The sequence below is a fragment of the Engystomops pustulosus genome, chromosome 8, assembly GCF_040894005.1.
Source record: "Engystomops pustulosus chromosome 8, aEngPut4.maternal, whole genome shotgun sequence".
NCBI lineage: Eukaryota > Metazoa > Chordata > Amphibia > Anura > Leptodactylidae > Engystomops > Engystomops pustulosus.
The window spans coordinates 104,629,210-104,651,376 of record NC_092418.1 but is presented as its reverse complement, the minus strand read 5'-3'; the positions used below and the strand labels follow the sequence as shown (position 1 = coordinate 104,651,376).

Here is a 22,167-nt window from a genome sequence, read left to right as displayed (position 1 = left end):
CAGCTGGGTATCATCAGGAAGGATGCACTACCCTATACTGTTACTGTGTATCAGTCCAGACAAGTTGGGTTGTGTCTGCTTTACAGAGGACAGTCTACACAAATACTCCTCACAGCTGAAGGTTTGTTACAAGGACAAGTTTTCAGCAAGTGTTAAACACATCAGATGCTGTTTCACTCGCATGTCATGGTCTGAACACCTACACTGATACAATGTAACAACCCTTCAGCTTTGTGAGCACACTATGCTTTTATCTCTCACAGCAAGTAAAGATCTAGCTCAGAAAGCATTGAACAGCAACACAGCAATCACTAATATGTTAGTATGAGGAGAGCGACTTACTGGGAAGAGGGGACGGTGCGGCCATGAGGGGAGAGAAGCACAAGAGTTAACAAGACAGCGGCAAGACGAGAGGAAGCATTAACACATTAATTACTGAAAGACACCAGGTTTACTCATTATACACCCCCTCCTGTAATACTGCCATATAAGACCCCCCAGCAGAGCAGATGTAGGCAAGTACAGGGACTAGAGGGGACATGGTACAGCCTCAGAGCTGGGATGTAAAGGGTTAGGTGAATAGCAATGAACTGGGAAAAGAAACACAAAATCTATAGAAATATAGGAAACCTATGGGGATGGTAATCCCTGTAGATATACTGTCCAGCCTTATAAGCAGAAACCCATTATCCTACAGTCCACCCCTGACCCTACATTACACAGCTCACCCTATAACTGTACATTGTGCCATTCTCTGACCCTTGCCCACGTCCTTCTCACCATTGAGGAAGTCTCTCTGGGTCTCCAGCACTTGGCTGATGTCCTGCACCCAGGCCTGCTTGATTTCGGAGTTGGCGGCCTGGAGAATGACCCTCTCTGAGGTTTCCCTGCTCATCAGAGCAAACTTACAGGGATCATTGTCAATATTTTCGTCTAAGACAAGGTAATTCATCTGTAGGAAGAGACAATTTGACACTGCAGCTGTGAGAGTGATTAATACAGTGAGGAGGTGCTCTGTGACCCCACGGGCGAGAGCTGTGACCCTGACAAGGGAGGAGCTCTATGTCTCAGGGAGGTAGGTCTGACTCACCTTGATGCCTCTTTTAAACATATATCCAGGGGTAGATGAACCTTTCCGGAGGAGTTCACTGAAGATGACGATCTGCTCAAACAGGAATACTCTCCGCTCTTTTGGTCGAGACTGTAGCCCAGATTCCTGCTCAATGACGTAGAATGTGTCCTGCTGCAGGAGCTTCCCCTGAGCCGTCAGCTTCCCCTGAAGACGAGGAGCGCAGCGTCACACGTACAGGTGTATGCAGGTATTATACACAGATGACCTCAGAGATTAGTGACCTGCAGGTGCCTCTACTCCTTTGTCATTGTAATGCCAGTGGCCTCCAGCTGGGGGAGCTACTGCACTGAGATTTAATCAACATGAAATATTTCATGACCGGCCGAGGGCAGCGTCATCTATAGTGACCGGCCAAAGGCAGCAGCATCTATAGTGACCGGCCAAGGGCAGCAGCACCTATAGTGACCGGCCAAGGGCAGCAGCACCTATAGTGACCGGCCAAGGGCAGCAGCACCTATAGTGACCGGCCAAGGACAGCGGCATCTATAGTGACAGTCCAAGGGCAGCGCCATCTATAGTGACCGGCCAATAAGAAAAGTGCGATAATATTCATACAACCGTCTCTGCAGAGCATCTCTCTCACCTCAAATCCCTGAAGTCTCCCCAGGTTCATCATGTCGTTGCAGCGTTTCGGTACAAGGCACATTAACTCCACGGCTTTCTGAGGGTAGGAGGAAAAATTTAGCGTCATTCACTTGCCCGGTTTCTGACTGCTCTGCCTCGGTGTCAGTCCAAATTGTATTGTATTGTAGTTATTTCCTTTTTATTCACAAATCAGTAAAGGATCAGCGCTTTATGACGGGGGGGGGGGGGGGGGGGGGATGCGGGGCAAAGGGACCAGGAATTATAGAAAGTAAAGCATGAGATAAAGGGGTCCTGGAATATGCAATTGCAGCATAGGGTGGCACTGATACCAGAGTTTGATACGATAAAAGGAAAAGTATCTCAGCACCAATACGATACTTTTCATGAAAAGAAAATATGTGTATAGTGCAAAGCAGCAGTGCCCCATGTTCCTGGCGCTTGTTGGATGGGCACACAGGGGTGCAGGAGGGTCATACAGTAGATACTTTCGCCCCAAAAGATATAAGCTATATTAGTTTTTCCGGTAATGTGGGGGGGCACGTAAGGGCCTATTTCTTGTTGGATGAGATTCATTTTTTAGTGAAACTATTTTGGAGTGGCGATGTACTATTGATCACAATTTATTAACTCATTTTTTGAGGAGGGGATAAGGAAAAACATCAATTCTGTAACAAAGGTTTTACGTAGCAGCACCATCTCACCACCGCTGAAGAGAATAGCTTACACAAAGGTCAGGGCAGAGTGGGAACGTAGATTACCCCCAGCACCACCACAGTGACAGCACAGAATGTCCCTGCTTGTCTCACTGACCACTCATCTACCCACCCTTACACACATCACATGCTTTTCCCTCTGATTGATTCTGGTATTAAACCGGTTTTGAAAATCGAAAAGGTATAGAAATTTTGATGTATTATGAATTCTGCTCACTAAATAGCGGTCACTGAATAGGAGGCTACACTGGCAGTGACTGGAGGTAAAGAATGAGGTGACACATTCATACTCCCAGCTGCCAGCCCTTACAACCCTCCATTCCCCCTTCTAAAATGTGACCCACCTCAGTCTCAGAGCACTCTAGACCAGCCTTCTGGCTGTACTTCAGAAAGTCCTGCAACAAAGAGAAGATGATGAGGGATATGACAGCAGTGACCCGGTGCTCCTGTGATGACCCTGGATGGTACCTTCAGCAGCAACTGGTACTTGGTTATCCGCTGGATGGGTTTGATGAGGAAGTCACTGATTGTGAATCGTTGGTTGATTTCCTGTTTCACTTCCTGCAAAATGAGAAATCAAAGATTATTCATGAACTGACCGCAGCTTAGTGGACGTGGGGCTAAGAATGACCCCACCGTGACATCAAATTTCAACTCAAAACTAGAGGAAAACACCTAAAACGTAAGATGCATAATCCACCAGGTGCGAGCAATAAGCACCTGGAGCCCAAATATTTACTCATAAACTTCCTTATTAACTGACAAAATGAGAATTAGGTCAAGTAGCTACTGCCAGATACATGATACAGCCTACCCAGCGAGGCACAGCTCGTCACATCTCAAATAATATAATACACTGATACACCAGCAGAATAGTGAGTGCAGCTATGGGGTACAATACAGGATGTATGACAACATCAGAAGGAATGACTTCATATAAACGTGGATCTTTTCTGACCTCAAAGAAGGAATCGTACTCCGCAACCACATATTCAGAGCGCGGTTTGTTCTGGCAGTAGACCACATACATGTGCAGCTTCCGCTCCTGGAAACACAGAGCAAACAATAAGTATGAAAAACACAATGGTGATGACACCAATCCCTCAATATTCAAAGCCATGTATGACGTAGGGCTTTACATCACATAGGTGATAGAGACTATGGATAAACTATAGACAATTCTCAGTTCCCTTCATAGTGACTGGTGTGAGGTTTATTCCCTGCTTCACAACCTCAGACCCTTCCAATTTTCACCATGCACATGGACATGTCATGGAGTTCACACAAGCATCCACTCACGTGTTTAATGAAGAGTTGGGCCAGCCGCTCCGGCTCCGGGAGACATTTCTGCAGCTCTCCTAGGAAAAAGCTGAGAAAGAAAACAATGAACACTCAAGGAGAAGGCTGCAGGGTTTAAAGGGTTAAAATGCTAATTAGATGTCTAAGGGTTGTGTGAGAAGGGCATCTGGATATTAAGGGTACACAAAGGGTTAATGCCGGGAGCTCTGGCTGAGCGGCCTCCATTCTTTACACTGCAGGCTCCATAAGGGAAGATACTCTGTGCTGTCTCAAGGTCAGAGCCACAGATCTGAGAATCGTTACAGTGTAAATGACTGAAACATAACAATATCATCACCAATAACAACATTCATCTACAAAGTCCCTGAAATCACGCGGCACGTCCAGCGGTGGCGCCGTCCTCCCTTCTGCAGATAAGGTCTGGTACAGGTCGTGCGCTGCGGGGGCGGCCCCTGCCCCTTTATTACAGACCCTGGTCTTAATGATTAGTTGTTGAAACATGAACAGTGAGGCCTGTGTCTCCAGGGACACGGAGAGGAAAGCCATTATTAACCCCTTCACTCCCTCACCAGGCATGAGATGGGTGCGAGTACAGAAAGTGATACAAAGGAACGGCCAAAAGGTCCAAGAACCTTAGTAAGGTTCAATGTGACAGAATTATATGGACACAGAAACCACATCCAGCCCCGGAGGATCAGAGCCACACGTGACACTCACTCTTTGTGCCAGTCGTAGATCTGGTGAATGTTACCAAACACAATCTTATCCTTCCCATTCATTTCCTCTGATGAGCCCTTCTCCTGTATCCTGGGGATGAAGCCCTGCGCGGGGAGAAAGGAGATCAACCTTAGTTACTAAAGGACCCTAGAGGTGTAAAGCAAGAGTCTGCAGACACTTACCTCCACCACCACTCCCAAATCCTTCACATAATCCCTCTCTGTCTGTACCAACTCATTCAACACAAACCTGCAGAATAAAGAACAGGTACAGGTGATATATCAGGGGGACGGGGTTTATAAAAGGAACAGGACATGGGATGTATTAGAGGAAGTGGATGAGGACACGGATGGGATGTATTAGAGGAAGTGGATGAGGACACGGATGGGATGTATTAGAGGTAGTGGATGAGGACACGGATGGGATGTATTAGAGGAAGTGGATGAGGACACGGATGGGATGTATTAGAGGAAGTGGATGAGGACACGGATGGGATGTATTAGAGGAAGTGGATGAGGACACGGATGGATGTATTAGAGGAAGTGGATGAGTACACGGACGGATGTATTAGAGGAAGTGGATGAGGGCATGGGTGGCATGGACAGTAGAAGGGTGGGAATGGGCAGACACATGGGTGGAAGTATTCCTGTGCAGCTGGTATAATCAAGACTCTGTGCCCTCCCCGCACACAATGGATGCAGTGTTTCGGCAGAGATGTTATTTCTCCCTTTCATAAGAACTGCTTTGTTTTAGTGCAGAAGAATGAAAGCGAGATACAAAATTCTGCTGGCGCAGGGCCAGCCACGCCTCGATGGAGACAACGATGAGCACCATCCTTTACATGTAGCAGGCTATGGGGCTGGCAGGAAAGGTTGCAGGGGTTAGAGGGGGGGGGGGGCACTCACATTCGCCCCCTCAGAGCCTTCGCTTTTTGCTCCTCCTCGTGGTTCCGTGGCACAGGTGGTGGGGACATTCCTTCATTGATGTAGCCATCAGTCACAGAACTGATCTGGGGGCTTCTATAGGAGCCGCCATCAATAGTCTGCAGAGAGAGGGAAGCAAGATTAGGAAATGAGGGCATACCATATTGTGCAGGTGGTCTACAAATCTACACAAACTCTGAAAAAAAGTGGGAAAAGTGAAGGGTGCTGCAAGCAAGCGCGGCTCTGCAAGGGGGATATCAATGATTCATAACACAGTTATATACCCTGGCACTTACCATCTTGTTCCTGACCAGGTTTTCTATGGCACTGACAAGCTCAGCAGCACTGGGCACCTCAGCAGAGCTCTGGCGGGACACAAGTAAGGAGGGCTGGAAGCCGCAGCGTGCAATAGTAAAGCGTGTTAGCAGCAGGAGCAGCGGAGGAGTCAGCAGGAGTCACAGGGATTACAAGGAAGAGAAAGCGGGAACAATGTTAGTTAAAGGTCACCCCGAAATTAGGGATATCACCAAGCTCAGCAGCAACTGCATACAACCCTGGCATACACCAGAGGGGCAGACCGCTGCTGAACAACCAGTAAGCCGGCCCTGTCACTGGCAGTGCAGTTACTACATTGGTGGTGGTGGGGGGTCTTACTGATCTGGTAGCTCCTAATAAATGAGATAAAAAGTTCAGACATCCCCAGGCATGTGGTTGTTTTGGGGTCCCCTTTTCTGGATCATCTTACTGGGAGACTAGTGGCTCCACCCACTGCAGGGCACAGGGTTACTACCAGTTCATTTACAGAAGGGGCGGCCATGGCTACATTGTCATGTGATTAGTGGGTGGAGAGATGAGAGGATGATTTGGGTGATGATCCGCAGAACCAGGGGGTATCAGCCATTTCATCCTGGGAGAGGTTGACCAGTAAAGAAAGGGTTAAAGATTATATTGGGGTATTGGTTGCAGTTACGTCAGGTTGGATTAAGAAAATTGGCAGAGAATTCGGCAGCTGCCTGGATCCCACCGGAGCCGCACTGCCCCATATTGAGACTTATAACCATAAAGAAGTTATATGGAAACTGCAGGTCACCAGGAGACGACAGACACAAATACTGTTGTCAGGCAGTGATGGGGGTGTCGGGGGCGCACAACATAAAGATACAATGTGACACCATATTCATTTATATGGAACAATAAGAAACCTCAATGTCTATAGATCTCCCCCTGTGTTACATTGGTTATTTATACCAGAGTATAAGGCAGCAGCTCTGGATGTGACTGGAGTAAAACAGTGGGTTTATATTGGTCTCATATGATGAGAGGGGGAGGATTCCTCTCTGTGGCCACTCGGTACCTTGTCATCTGGCACTGGCTCATTATCAAAGATCTTCATAGGAGGCGGGAGCGGGGTGTGGGAATCGTCGTCAGCTTCCTCGTCCCATCCTTTCTTGCCCTTCTAGAAAAAGAAAGATACATTGAGGAAGTGGAGAGGATGGGAGTTATCCTACCCCGTGAGGGAGGGGAAACACCAAGTAACCTGAGTGTCAAGAAAGGATCTGATGCACCCAGGAGGAGATACAGGGGCAGATTTACTTACCCGGTCCATTCGCGATCCAGCGGCGCGTTCTGTGCGGTGGATTCGGGTCCGGCCAGGATTCACTAAGGTAGTTCCTCCGACGTCCACCAGGTGGCGCTGCTGCGCTGAAGTTCCCCGAGGCCCGCCGCGATGCACTCAAGTTCACCGGCCTATTCCTGGTGAACGTAAGAGCAAGCTCCGCGACACTTTTTTTTAAATGCGGCGGTTTTTCCAAATCCGTCGGGTTTTCATACGGCCACGCCCCCGATTTCCGTGGCGTACATGATAGCGCCGATGCGGCACAATCCGATCGTGTGCGCCAAAATCCCGGGGTAATACAGGGAAAATTGGCGCAAATCGGAAATATTCGGGTAACACGTCGTGAAAACGCAAATCGGGCCCTTAGTAAATGACCCCCATAATGTCACATTTCAGAGTTCTATAATATATGGGAGGAGCTCCTGGTAACGGTATACATTGGGCAGAGCTCCCGGTAATGCTATACGTTGGGCGCAGCTCTCGGTAATGCTATATATTGATCCTGACATAGTCAGTGGGTTGTCAGATGCACAGGTAATCTGGTTATGTAGAGGAGCGCGGTTGTCAGATCCTGTGCTATCTGTGTGTGTTAGTGATGATTAGTGAGGAGCATGTCCCACCTCATCAGCGCTGTCACCCTGGGGCGTGGTGTCATCGTTGGCTCGGGGTGACCCCAGGTTTCCTGCACGTTTCTTCTGCTTCTTGATGTTGCTCTCAGCTTTCCCGCTGTTCAGACGTCGAACCGGACTGGTCAGCCACTTCTTCAGGGTGTTGGTGGAGCGCTTGGGCCCAGGCGAGCTCTGGATTGAATTTAGTGATGACTGCGGCTGTAAGTTGGCCACCGAGTCAGTCTTGCCACCATTTTCTCCCCCGGAGATAGAAAATGCATCTAAAAAAGGAAGAAACACAGAAATAAGACGAGAAGTGGTGTCCCGTGTGATGCCCCTAGAGGGCGCTGTTACAGTCCACAAATGCTCCACCCCCTCAGCATGGGAAGTGATGCATCATGGGAGAGTAGATGAAGCCCTGGTTGGTTACAGAGGTGACCCCTCTGCCCTGTGTGTACTGCGCCCTGATAAGCCGCCCAGTGATTGGCGCTGCCCTCCTCGCCTGCCCAAGGGACAAAGAATCAGGTCACAGAAAATTAATGATCACACAGAACACACAATGTCACAGCCCAGATCTCAGCATGTAAATATATCGTGGCAACGGAGTTGAGTTTAAAGTGTTTGCTGCCCTTGGAAAAGCTGGGTGGGAGAGCTGGGTGTTTCCCCCCTAATGAGCAGTAATTAGCAGCAGCTAGAAGAGAGGAACCTGCAGACACCCCACAATGGCTCCACCCGGGGGAAGAGAGGACGCGTGAGGGTGCTGTCACAGAGCGTTCTTAGGACGTTTTTAAACGCACTGAAAACGCCTGCGTTTTTAACCCCTTAGTGATGTAGCTCATTTGTGCCTTGATGACCAAGGCCTATTTTTCAAAACCAGCAGGTGTCACTATCCGGTGATATCTTTAGCTTTAACTCACCCAAGTGTGTTCAAGTTTGTTTTTCATGACATTTTGTACTTCAAGTTAGTGGGAAATTTTGGTTGATAAATTTAGCATTTATTTATGAAAAAAGGTGAATTCGGAAAATGTTCTATTTTTTCAAACTGATTGTCTTATTACCAAAACGATATACTAAGTAACAATTCCCATCTCTCACTTTGTGACATTTTATGTGTCCTTTTGTTTAATAGCTGACGTTTTCATTGCTACCATTTTGGGGACAAAGCCACCTTTTGATCACTTATCATAAAATTTTATGTGTTGCAAAATAGCAAAAAAGTTGCGATTTTAACATGTGAGCACATGATTTCTATTACGGGTTTCACCCCCGGGAATAACGTTTTTATATTTTTATAGATTGGGAATTTTGTACCCAATGATACTTAATGGGGGTCATTTACTAAGGGCCCGATTCGCGTTTTCCCGACGTGTTACCCGAATATTTCCGATTTGCGCCGCTTGTACATGAATTGCCCCGGGTTTTTGGCGCACGCGATCGGATTGTGGCGCATCGGGGCCGGCATGCGCGCGACAGAAATCGGGGGGGCGTGGCCGAACGAAAACCCGACGTATTCGGAAAAACCGCCGCATTTAAAAACCGAAAATGTGTCGCTTGGGGAGCGCTCACCTTCACCTTCTATGGGATGGTGCATTCCGGGGCGTTAAGATTATTTTCGGCGCTGCAGCGCCACCTGGTGGACGGCGGAGGAACTACCATCTTAAATCCCAGCCGGACCCGAATCCTGTGCAGAGAACGCGCCGCTGGATCGCGAATGGGCCGGGTAAGTAAATGTGCCCCAATATGTTGTGTTTTTTTTTTTTTTTAACTTTTTCCAACTTCTTTTAAATTATTGTATTATATGTGTTTTATTTTTATTTATTTACTTTATTTTTACAATACAGGCGGTCCCCTACATAAGGACACCAGGCTTACAGACGGACCCCTCTGACCTGTGTTGAAGCTCTCTGAATGCTTTCCTATAGCTTCAGACTGTAATGATCAGCTGTAAGGTGTCTGTAATGAAGCTTTATTGATAATCCTTGGTCCCATTACGGCCAAAAATGTTTAAATGTTTCGACTTCCATACAAATTCAACTTGAGAACAAACTGCCTGTACTAGTATATGAACTAGTGATCAGGTGATGCATTAGAAGTGTCAGCCTGTTTGGTCCAGCCGGGGGCTGGATCAAGCAGGCTCTGCCTCAGACAGACCCCGGGACCGTCATTAGGTGCCCAGCAAAGAAGTCAGCACCCTGCAATCGCAATGCGGGGTGCCAGGCTAATCATGCCGGATTGGAACTCATTCTGATCCGGACTATTAGAGCAGGGTCCCGGCTGTCAATGCTCTCCTCTGCACGGGGGATCAATGTAGAACGTAAGCAGCTTTGAAACTGATTAAAACCAGACAAACGCAAAGTAAACATACAAGAACGCACCCTACATACAACAAAGAAAAAAAGACTTATTTATAAGTGAAAATGATCAGATGCATAAAAATTATGTTTAGTAAATAACTTAGTAACCGGTCACCAGTGCTCAAGAAGAGGGGAGAGGGGGTCAAGAAATGAAACTAAAGGCCACATGACACATGAGCTCTATCACAGCATCACCGGGAGGATTCATCAGGGGAGACACCGGCACAAGGTCCCGTAATCCTCACTGACACCAACAGGGTGTGAGAGGAGCCATAACCCGGATTTATAGCAGGAAGGAGATTATACATCATCCCATTACTGCATGACTGTATCACACACAATAGGATAAGATACACAGCTCAGCAGACTGCATCACGCAGGATAGGATTAGATACACAGCTCAGCACACAGTATCACACATGATAGGATTAGATACACAGCTCTGCTGACAGTATCACACACGATAGGATTAGATACACAGCTCAGCAGACAGTATCACACACAATAGGATTAGATACCCAGCTCAGCAGACAGTATCACACATGATAGAATTAGATACACAGCTCAGCAGACAGTATCACACATGATAGAATTAGATACACAGCTCAGCAGACTGCATCCCCCATGATAGGATTAGATACACAGATCAGCAGACTGCATCACACATGATAGGATTAGATACACAGCTCAGCAGACTGCATCACACATGATAGGATTAGATACACAGCTCAGCAGACAGTGTCACACAGGATAGGATTAGATACACAGCTCAGCAGACTGTATCACACCGGATAGGATTAGATACACAGCTCAGCAGACAGTATCACACAGGATAGGATTAGATACACAGCTCAGCAGACTGTATCACACCGGATAGGATTAGATACACAGCTCAGCAGACTGCATCACACAGGATAGGTTAAGATACACAGCCCAGCAGAATGTATCACACACAATAGGATTATATACACAGCTCAGCAGACAGTATCACACACACACACAATAGAATTAGATACACAGCTCGGTAGATTATCCCAGTAACAGGCTTAGATACGCAGTCATGTACAGTAAGTATCGTTCATGTCTCATCAGGTGACACATGGATCTCCCATCACCTGTGCGGAGGTGGTTACTGAGCCTGAAGCTTCTCCCTCTTGGAAGTGGATCAGTCATCGGAACCAATGAGATTAACTCTTACAATGCTGGCAGAGGACCAAACATACAAATACAAATTATAAAGCTAAAAACCTGTAATAAAAGTTTCTGTGACCTGCACATGTCCTCATCTATTCCTTCTCAAGCAGCTGAGGGTTTGTTGCAATGCATCAGTATAGACAATATTCTCTAAGTTTAACACATCAGCAGAATAAGTCTTCCTCCTACCATTGCAGTTTGTTACACTGGGGCACATTTACTTACCTGTCGGACAAAGTTCCCCGAAAGTGCATTGTCCGTGTATAAAGCTCTGCCGCAATTCACTAAGGTTGTGCGCCCGCTATCCTGCATCTGTCCATTCCCCGCTCAGGTCCGCCAGAGTTCACCACCTTCTTCCTGGTGCATGTAGGTGCATTGTCTTTCGACACAATTTGAAAGTTAAATCCCACGCTCAGTCCGAATCAGTTGGATCGTCTGATGGCCCACCCCCCAATTTCTGTCACGTGAAAGCAGCGCAGCCGCGCCACAATCCAATCGCATGCGACACAATCCCAGCACAGACCCCTGTTAAATACCTGTCACAGCCGCACAAAATCCAAAAACGTTGACAAGTCTGACGGAAGTGCATTCACGGACCCCTAGTAAATAAGCCCCATTATGTTTGATCAGTTAACATTTATCAGTCAGAACTGTAAGCTAGGACTGTCTAGACTGGATACATTGTAACAAACCCTTATCTAGTGAAAAGGGATTTGCATGTTTCCATTCACTGGTAGTAAGCAGGGATCTTGATACAGATGCTCAAGTGATGCAGGACGTCTATTATAAAGTTGGGGGAATCCTTGTGGGATTCTAGTGTTTGTGGTATCTTGTTTTGGGAAATATGTGGAGCCTGTGACCGGCTCGGTGTGATGCTGTAGGATGACTCAAATAAACACAATGGTACAAAGACCCGCATCCCTCAGCAGATCAACAGGAACTACAACACGAACTACAAGTCCCAACATCACTGACCCTGAAAGAGTGGGAGTCAAATCAACAGGAGAGACCTTACAATACAATGAGAGTAACTTTTGTGTCTGCGTCAGTTTTGTATCGTGGATGCGCCACAATATTCTGCACGTGTTGCACGTCATATAATAAAGGTGCCACTTCCCGAGCAGTGGAAAGGGCGCGAGATTAATGGAGACCGTGCCCCAATTTTCATGAATCTGTTGCCCACTGCACAAGATACTGCACTAGTATTGATAAATTTGCCCCAAAATATAATGGACTATGATATAACACAACAGGTACAGCAGAACATACTGCAGTGTAATGACATCTATATTGTAATGCAGTGTAATATAGAATGTACTAAGTGATCAACTCAGTTGTAATGTTCAAAATATATGTCCATTGTTCACTAAGCAATCAAGTATGTTGTTAGGTTGCAACACAAATTACTGTATGTAACCTTATTGTTTTGTTAAAATAAATAAAAAAAATACTTATAATGTACTGCAGTGTAATATATAATGTGCTGCAGTGTAATATATAATGTACTACATGGTAATATATAATGTACTGCAGTGTAATATATGTGCTGTAGTGTAATGCAGTGTAATATATAATGTACTGCAGTGTAATATATAATGTGATGTAGTGTAATATATAATGTACTACATGGTAATATATAATGTACTGCAGTGTAATATATGTGCTGTAGTGTAATGCAGTGTAATATATAATGTACTGCAGTGTAATATATGTGCTGTAGTGTAATGCAGTGTAATATATAATGTACTGCAGTGTAATATATAATGTGATGTAGTGTAATATATAATGTACTACATGGTAATATATAATGTACTGCAGTGTAATATATGTGCTGTAGTGTAATGTAGTGTAATATAGAATGTACTGCAGTGTAATATATAATGTACTGTAATGTGCTTCAGTGTAATGTATAATATACTGCAGTGTAATGTGATGTAGTGTAATATAGAATGTACTGCAGTGTAATATATAATGTACTGTAATGTGCTTCAGTGTAATGTATAATATACTGCAGTGTAATGTGTTGCAGTATAATATATAATGTACTGCAGTGTATAGTTGTGTATAGTAGAGTTATACTATAACCTGGCTGCAATGTAATATAATATATGAGGTGTATATTGTATAATGTATTGCAGTGTAGTATAGAGTTATTCTGTATAGTAGGAGTATAATATAACATTATACTTGGTGATAAGACATTTCACCTCTGATGTGGATCCTGCAGCATGGAGCGGCCGCCATCCTCCCTGGTCGCGCTCGTTCTGTCACGGCCAGGTGATGAGCAAGGACTCGCCTGTGCGGCTGTGACTCACCTGGGCTCAGGTACCTGCCGAGCAGCCGCCTCCTCACAGAATATTAATAACCGCGATGAAGTAATAAGAGCAATTAATATGCAGGAATGTGACGGATCTCCACTGCAGGCCTGCTCCTGGGGGCCTCCGCAGATCAGACATGACACATCCGGGCAATTACCTGCACCACAGAATTCGCAATACAAGATGGGATCAACCCAAAAATCAACTGGCCAAACAGCAGAAAACCATAGATACAGGTCATGTGTATCCAATCACTGTGATACAGTGACAGGGGTCATGTGTGCGTCACCTGATGGACTCCCCTGTCACCTGATGGACACCCCTATCACCTGATACACGCCAGTGTCACCTGACCTCATAGACACTTCTATTATCTGCTGATGGATGCCCTGTCTCCTGACAGATGACCCTGTCACTTTTATTATCAGCTGGAAGCCCCTAACACCTGATGGATGCCCCTAACACCTGCTGGATGCCCATCACCTGATGGACACCTGTGTCACCCAATACACACTGGTGTCACCTGATGGACTCAATAGACACCTCTATCATCTGCTGGATGCCCCTGACAGCTGATGGACACCCCTGTCACCTGATACAGGCCGGTGTCACCTAATGGACACCCCTGACACCTGACAGATGCCTCTTGCTAAGGACACACTGTCCAGGACCACTAATGTCTAATGTTTGTGGCCTGCCCGTGTGTGAGCCCATTGATATGCTGTGTTCATGGAGCTCTAGTGTGTAGAATAGGAGCCTTACCTGTCATGGCGTCTGGTATCTGTGTCACCTGTGATGGATTCATGAGATTCTACCTCCCCGGATACAATGTATTCCCGCTGTACATGTGACATGGGCGGGAGAACAGCACAGGATATACACAATGTACAGCACAATCCGGGTGTGACTGCCGTAATATCCAGGACAGACCGCAGCGCATGCCAGGGAGAATCTCATGTATTATGTAACTGCACATAGTACACAGGACACTGCACATAGTACACACTGCACATGGTACACAGGACACTGCACATAGTACACACTGCACATGGTACACAGGACACTGCACATAGTACACACTGCACATGGTACACAGGAGACTGCACATAGTACACACTGCACATGGTACACAGGAGACTGCACATAGTACACACTGCACATGGTACACAGGAGACTGCACATAGTACACACTGCACATGGTACACAGGACACTGCACATAGTACTAACTGCACATAGTACACAGGACACTGCACATAGTACACACTGCACATGGTACACAGGACATTGCACATAGTACACACTACACATGGTACACAGGACACTGCACATAGTACACAGGACACTGCACATGGTACACAGGACACTGCACATGGTACACAGGACACTGCACATGGTACACAGGACACTGCACATGGTACACAGGACACTGCACATGGTACACACTGCACATGGTACACAGGACACTGCACATGGTACACACTGCACTGCACATGGTACACACTGCACATGGTACACAGGACACTGCACATGGTACACACTGCACATGGTACACACTGCACATGGTACACAGGACACTGCACATGGTACACAGGACACTGCACATGGTACACAGGACACTGCACATGATACACAGGACACTGCACATGGTACACACTGCCATAGTTCACAGGACACTGCACATAGTACACACTGGAAATAGTACACAGGGCACTGCACACAGTACACACTGCACATAGTACACACTGCACATAGTATATGTGCTGGATATAACTGCAGTATAGATACATGGACGGCTCTCTGAAGTGTGGTACACGATACAAGCAACTGAACACTTTACAGATCCAATATGTAGAAGTCCCAGCACACAAATACTGTAGTCTTCTTGCTGGAACAGAAATGTTTAATAGCAAATAGCTACATGTGGTACATCAGAACCCCAGTGTCTCCTACTACTGACGTGACACATCCGCCAACTTGTAGTCCAGGTGTGAAGCAATCACGGAGGTGGGAAAGAGAAACAATGTCAATCATTTCTGACTTCTTTTTTCTAGAATAAACGAAAAACACGAAGCCAAGTATTTAAGCTACATTCAGACGAACGTGTGCCCACCGGGTGCGCGTCTGGCGTGCTGGAGAGGGGTGACCCTGTCCATAGCAATGCACTGTGCACGGGCATACACAGAGGGAAAGATAGGACATGTCCTATCTTTTCTCTGTGCACGGAGCAGTACGGTGCAGCACATGTACAGCCATCGCTATCTATGGGGGACCTTTGTGTGGCCATAAGCTTGCGTCTGTACATACGTCTCACAAACGTTTGTCTGAATGTGGCCTTAAACCACTTATTTTCATGACTGCAAGGTGGCGGAGGTGTGACGTCAGTAGTAGGAGACACAAAGGGGCAGATTTACTTATCTGGTCCGTTTGCGATCCAGCGTCGCGTTCTCTGCACTGGATCCGGGATTTATTAAGGTAGTTCCTCTGACGTCCACCAGGTGGCGCTGCTGCACTGAAGCGCATCGGAACGCACTGGAATACACCGAGCCGGGCTGAGTGAAGGTAAGTGCAATTATCGCGACACATTTTTTTTTTTTTAAATGCGGCGGTTTTTAAGAATCCGTCGGGTTTCCGTTAGGCCACACCCCCGATTTCCGTAGCGTGCATGCCAGCGCTGATGCGCCAAAATCCTATCGCGTGCGCCAAAATCCCGGGGCAATTCAGGGGAAAATCGGCGCAAATCGGAACTATTCGGGTAACACGTCGGGAAAACGCGAACCGGGCCCTTAGTAAATGACCCCCAATAGGTCATTTACTAAGGGTCGCGCTGTGCACTTTAGTCAGACTGTCCACGTTCTTAATGGCTAAAATGTCTTGCACAGGTATAAGAAGTGTCTGTGCTGAGATTATGGCGCACGTGACCCTTTTTATGGCGCAGCTGTGCTGCTTCCATGCAACACAAGTTAGGGGATGTGGCAGCGGGCGATTCGACTGATTCAGACTCAGCGCTGGATCTAACTTTCAAATTGTGTCGCAAGCCGTATGTTTAAGATTCACCACAAAAAAAGAAGGTGAACTCTGTCGGTCCTGAGCGGGGAAGCGACACATGCAGGATATCGGGCGCACGATCTTAGTGAATCGCTGTGACAATGAGGTCAGGATGTAAACAATGAGATCTTATTCCCTGACAGCAAGCAGTGGATTGTGCCATGGACTGATGACATGGTTCTGACTCAGGGGGGTCTCTGTTGCCACTCCGGTGGGATGATGGATGAGAAGTAAATAGAATGGGATGTGTGAGTCTGCTGCTGGGAAAGCTGGGTGAGGATAAACATGGCTGGCACCTGGCACATCATACACATGAGAATGGGATCAGTGGCTGCACCTCACACATCTCCTGTGATGTATATAGGGTCAGGTTCTGGATTCAGGAAAGCTGAGTGCTCACGGTTGGTCATATGTGATCTAATGGTTTTTGGTGGCTGCGTCCCGTTCCCAGACACGACTCCTGACAGATTCTCATTGATCGGCGGCGCGAGGAATAAAACGGTAATGACATCTATTACGGGAATCTGTAAAATCGGATCTCCTGGCAGCGAGCGGGATGTGCAATCGGCACAATAGCGGCCGCGTCATTACTAATACGACTCTGTGTCCTGTGATAACAGCTGGGGGCGACATTGTGACACTCTCATCCGGTGTCTTCACTGCAGCTCCTGAAATATACTGATGAACTAGGGTGCTCAGGCTGAGCAATCCTATAGGCCCCGCCCACATAAAATCATATTAGTTTCCAGAGGCAACACAATGTAACCACAGGAGATCCCATCATTATCTCTAGTCTCAGGTGGAATGTGGAGGAACCGGTCCGGCCGGGTCAGCACCATTCTCTCATAATGTTGTTATGTATTGTTATAGGGGCATCAGTGCACCAGTCTGCGGGGGTGACTACCAGAAAACAAGCAGGCAAGGTCACAAGAGGAGGGGAGCCGGCTGTACAAGGATATCTCCTATAGGCACCATGTATATACAGGGTACATCTCCTATAGGCACCATGTATATACAGTGTACAGGCAGATCATGGGGTACATCTCCTATAGGCACCATGTATATACAGTATACAGGCAGATCACGGGGTACATCTCCTATAGGTGCCATGTATATACAGTGTACAGGCAGGTCATGGGGTACATCTCCTATAGGTACCATGTATATACAGTATACAGGCAGATCACGGGGTACATCTCCTATAGGTGCCATGTATATACAGTGTGCAGGCAGATCACGGGGTACATCTCCAATAGGTGCCATGTATATACAGTGTACAGGCAGATCATGGGGTACATCTCCTATAGGCACCATGTATATACAGTGTACAGGCAGATCACGGGGTACATCTCCTATAGGTGCCATGTATATACAGTGTACAGGCAGATCATGGGGTACATCTCCTATAGGTGCCATGAATATACAGTGTACAGGCAGATCATGGGGTACATCTCCTATAGGTGCCATGTATATACAGTGTGCAGGCAGATCACGGGGTACATCTCCAATAGGTGCCATGTATATACAGTGTACAGGCAGATCATGGGGTACATCTCCTATAGGCACCATGTATATACAGTGTACAGGCAGATCACGGGGTACATCTCCTATAGGTGCCATGTATATACAGTGTACAGGCAGATCATGGGGTACATCTCCTATAGGTGCCATGTATATACAGTGTACAGGCAGATCATGGGGTACATCTCCTATAGGCACCATGTATATACAGTGTACAGGCAGATCACGGGGTACATCTCCTATAGGTGCCATGTATATACAGTGTACAGGCAGGTCATGGGGTACATCTCCTATAGGTGCCATGTATATACAGTGTACAGGCAGATCATGGGGTACATCTCCTATAGGCACCATGTATATACAGTGTACAGGCAGATCACGGGGTACATCTCCTATAGGTGCCATGTATATACAGTGTACAGGCAGATCACGGGGTACATCTCCTATAGGTGCCATGTATATACAGTGTGCAGGCAGATCACGGGGTACATCTCCTATAGGTGCCATGTATATACAGTGTACAGGCAGATCATGGGGTACATCTCCTATAGGCACCATGAGGGTATTTACCAGGATGTGTACACCAGTTTTCCTTGTGTACTGTCAGGAATAGCGATTATTTTCCACCTCACGTCACCTCCACGCCATTTGGGTGCTAGATAGTGGAGCGAGCCAGCACAGGGTCCTCCTGCCCCAAATCTGTGCACCAGTTATAGCCATTGCCTGTACAGCCACAGGTTATAGTGAAAGAATTACACGTCATCGCAGCAGCGGGCCGCTGTCTCTGGCGCAGAGCATATCATGTGATTTTGTTGCAGTTTTCTGGTGTAAAATAACCCAAGTCCTAGACTACACCACATTCATCATTTGGCATCAGACACTGTGACTAATATTTTGTCTGCCGATATTACCAAAAACAACTTAAATTTTTACACTGAACGCTTCCTCGCTGGTGTAAATTCTCATCATGTGCGGTGTCCTGCCCATATCTCTGCATCCTGGCACAGGGGCTGACAACAACAGGGGAGCACATTCCTGGGCATGTTACACCCCTGCAGTGCCCGCATCACCAGCCTGAACAGGGGGGCACATTCCTGGGCATGTTACACCCCTGCAGTGCCCGCATCACCAGCCTGAACAGGAGGGCACATTCCTGGACATGTAATACCCCTGCGCTACCCACATCACCAGCCTGAACAGGGTGGCACATTCCTGGGCATGTTACACCCCTGCAGTGCCCGCATCACCAGCCTGAACAGGGGGGCACATTCCTGGGCATGTTACACCCCTGCAGTGCCCGCATCACCAGCCTGAACAGGAGGGCACATTCCTGGACATGTAATACCCCTGCGCTACCCACATCACCAGCCTGAACAGGGGGGCACATTCCTGGACATGTAATACCCCTGCGCTACCCACATCACCAGCCTGAACAGGAGGGCACATTCCTGGGCATGTCACACCCAGTACAGTAGTACACAAAACACACATGCACATACTGTAGTACACATAATGCATATACACATAGTAGCACACACATATGCACATAGAGTAGTACACACAACACACATTTACACATACAGAAGTACAGTGTCGGACTGGCCCACCAGAGTACCAGAGGATCCTCCGGTGGGCCCTGGATCAACCCAAAGCTGAACCCAGAGGTCCATCAGAAAACACCAAAATTTGGAAGCTGCTAGAGTATATTTCCTGGGAGATAATGAAGCGTGGGCCCCCAAATTGATTTTCTCTGGTGGGCCTAAGGAAACCCAGTCCGACGCTGCAGAAGTACACACAACACACATTTGCACATACAGAGCAAATCCCACCATATATATGTACTGGACACTTACATGTTTTGCTGCATAAGGAAAGTGCATCCCAATAGTCACAGACACTTAATGCAGTTATTAGAGAGAAGCAAATTCTGCTGCATCCCCTCCCTCCATCCTGTCTATCAGTCACTTCCTCAGCAGGAGCCTGAGGAGCCACAGGCTGCAGCATATTCGATTACGTCTACGGACAATTCGGATGCACATACAATGTACTTTTTTTTGGTCTTTATTTTGGTACTGAAAGACGTGGGCTGCTGTGGTTTTCCTGTACTTTGTAAAAATGAATGCAGAATGTATGCAATGGATCGCATTTATACACCATAAAAAATCAACCCTTTTTAAAAAAAAAAAAAAAATCCATGGCGGATACGTGATACGTCTGCTGTACGATAAACGTAGAATGTAAAAGTATCCCTACACTGCCTCAAACTAACGAGACAAGTGCTGACCCCAGCCTAATGCCAAGGAACATGAGTCCTTGTCCACATTATACTTTTTTTTAAGGATTGAAACTGTTTGCACAAGCGACAGTGACGGACACCAGTCTGGCAGATCAATAGAGTGTAAAGGGTTAAAGCACAAGTTCAATGTTAGCAGGAACACTGATAAAGCTGGACTCCAGACTGGCGGGCGTGTGGGGGGCAGGGCAGGAGGCACACTACGTGAGTGTGATACTTTACCAAAATCTGTAATTATTACTGCTACTCCCCCAGATCACTATACTGAGAAGGCTCTGATATGAAAGCATCCAACACGGGGGAAACAGCACCAGGAGCCACATGAGGTCACACGGTTACAGCCAAATTTATCGCCAAATGCTCGTCCAGCTGCGAAAATCATCAGGCAAACAGTAAAGACTAATGTAAAACATCCGAGCGGTGAGTGGACGCAGCGTGACTATAACTGAAACCTTTCCTGATGAGCGGATCCACCATCCAGAGAGTAAAGATCCCAACATCAAAGCCCCAGGAGGGAGGAATGCTCTGCAGACGGGGCCCCTGCAGGGATCAAACACAGGATGGAGCCGCTTCTTCTGCTTTACCAAAGAGTTCATCACAAGTCGTGTTTCTTATGTCCCACAGACACACGAACCAGGGCCAAGGGGAAATACAAGGGAGACGGAGAAACAAACAAGACCATATACAGGGAGAGAGTGACAGGGCGATGGGGAGATATACAGGGCGAGAGCGACAGGGCGATGGGGAGATATACAGGGCGAGAGCGACAGGGCGATGGGGAGATATACAGGGCGAGAGCGACAGGGCGATGGGGAGATATACAGGGTGAGAGCGACAGGGCGATGGGGAGATATACAGGGCGAGAGCGACAGGGCGATGGGGAGATATACAGGGCGAGAGCGATGGGGAAATATATACAGGGAGAGAACAATGGAGATATATACAGGGGAGAGCGACAGGGCGATAGGGAGATATATACAGGGAGAGAGCGATGGAGATATATACAGGGAGAGAGCGATGGAGATATATACAGGGAGAGAGCGATGGGGAAATATATACAGGGAGAGAGCGATGGGGAAATATATACAGGGAGAGAGCGATGGGGAGATATATACAGGGAGAGAACAATGGAGATATATACAGGGGAGAGCGACAGGGCGATGGGGAGATATACAGGGCGAGAGCGACAGGGCGATGGGGAGATATACAGGGCGAGAGCGACAGGGCGATGGGGAGATATATACAGGGAGAGAGCGATGGAGATATATACAGGGAGAGAGCGATGGAGATATATACAGGGAGAGAGCGATGGAGATATATACAGGGAGAGAGCGATGGGGAAATATATACAGGGAGAGAACAATGGAGATATATACAGGGGAGAGCGACAGGGCGATAGGGAGATATATACAGGGAGAGAGCGATGGAGATATATACAGGGAGAGAGCGATGGAGATATATACAGGGAGAGAGCGATGGGGAAATATATACAGGGAGAGAGCGATGGGGAAATATATACAGGGAGAGAGCGATGGGGAGATATATACAGGGAGAGAACAATGGAGATATATACAGGGGAGAGCGACAGGGCGATGGGGAGATATACAGGGCGAGAGCGACAGGGCGATGGGGAGATATACAGGGCGAGAGCGACAGGGCGATGGGGAGATATACAGGGCGAGAGCGACAGGGCGATGGGGAGATATACAGGGCGAGAGCGACAGGGCGATGGGGAGATATACAGGGCGAGAGCGACAGGGCGATATACAGGGCGAGAGCGACAGGGCGATGGGGAGATATACAGGGCGAGAGCGACAGGGCGATGGGGAGATATACAGGGCGAGAGCGA

General features: G+C 47.3%; 1 protein-coding gene across 16 annotated transcripts in view; it reads right to left on the bottom strand.

Annotated features, from left to right (window-relative positions):
* Nucleotides 1-22,167, bottom strand: part of KALRN (kalirin RhoGEF kinase) — a 191,847-nt gene that overhangs the window by 19,384 nt on the left and 150,296 nt on the right. For 8 of the 16 annotated variants that reach the window (XM_072122115.1, XM_072122114.1, XM_072122110.1 and 5 more), the window contains 13 exons: nt 7,605-7,873; nt 6,724-6,825; nt 5,666-5,758; nt 5,352-5,488; nt 4,629-4,695; nt 4,447-4,550; nt 3,730-3,799; nt 3,389-3,475; nt 2,899-2,991; nt 2,775-2,825; nt 1,716-1,793; nt 1,091-1,276; nt 781-952 (listed from right to left, as the gene is read on the bottom strand). In XM_072122115.1, coding sequence (XP_071978216.1) covers nt 781-952; nt 1,091-1,276; nt 1,716-1,793; nt 2,775-2,825; nt 2,899-2,991; nt 3,389-3,475; nt 3,730-3,799; nt 4,447-4,550; nt 4,629-4,695; nt 5,352-5,488; nt 5,666-5,758; nt 6,724-6,825; nt 7,605-7,873 — 1,509 coding nt within the window. Of the gene's footprint in view, nt 1-780; nt 953-1,090; nt 1,277-1,715; nt 1,794-2,774; nt 2,826-2,898; nt 2,992-3,388; nt 3,476-3,729; nt 3,800-4,446; nt 4,551-4,628; nt 4,696-5,351; nt 5,489-5,665; nt 5,759-6,723; nt 6,826-7,604; nt 7,874-13,347; nt 13,483-14,220; nt 14,317-22,167 lie in introns of those variants that run through there. The other 8 variants (XM_072122111.1, XM_072122119.1, XM_072122116.1 and 5 more) reach the window with 5 other exon arrangements.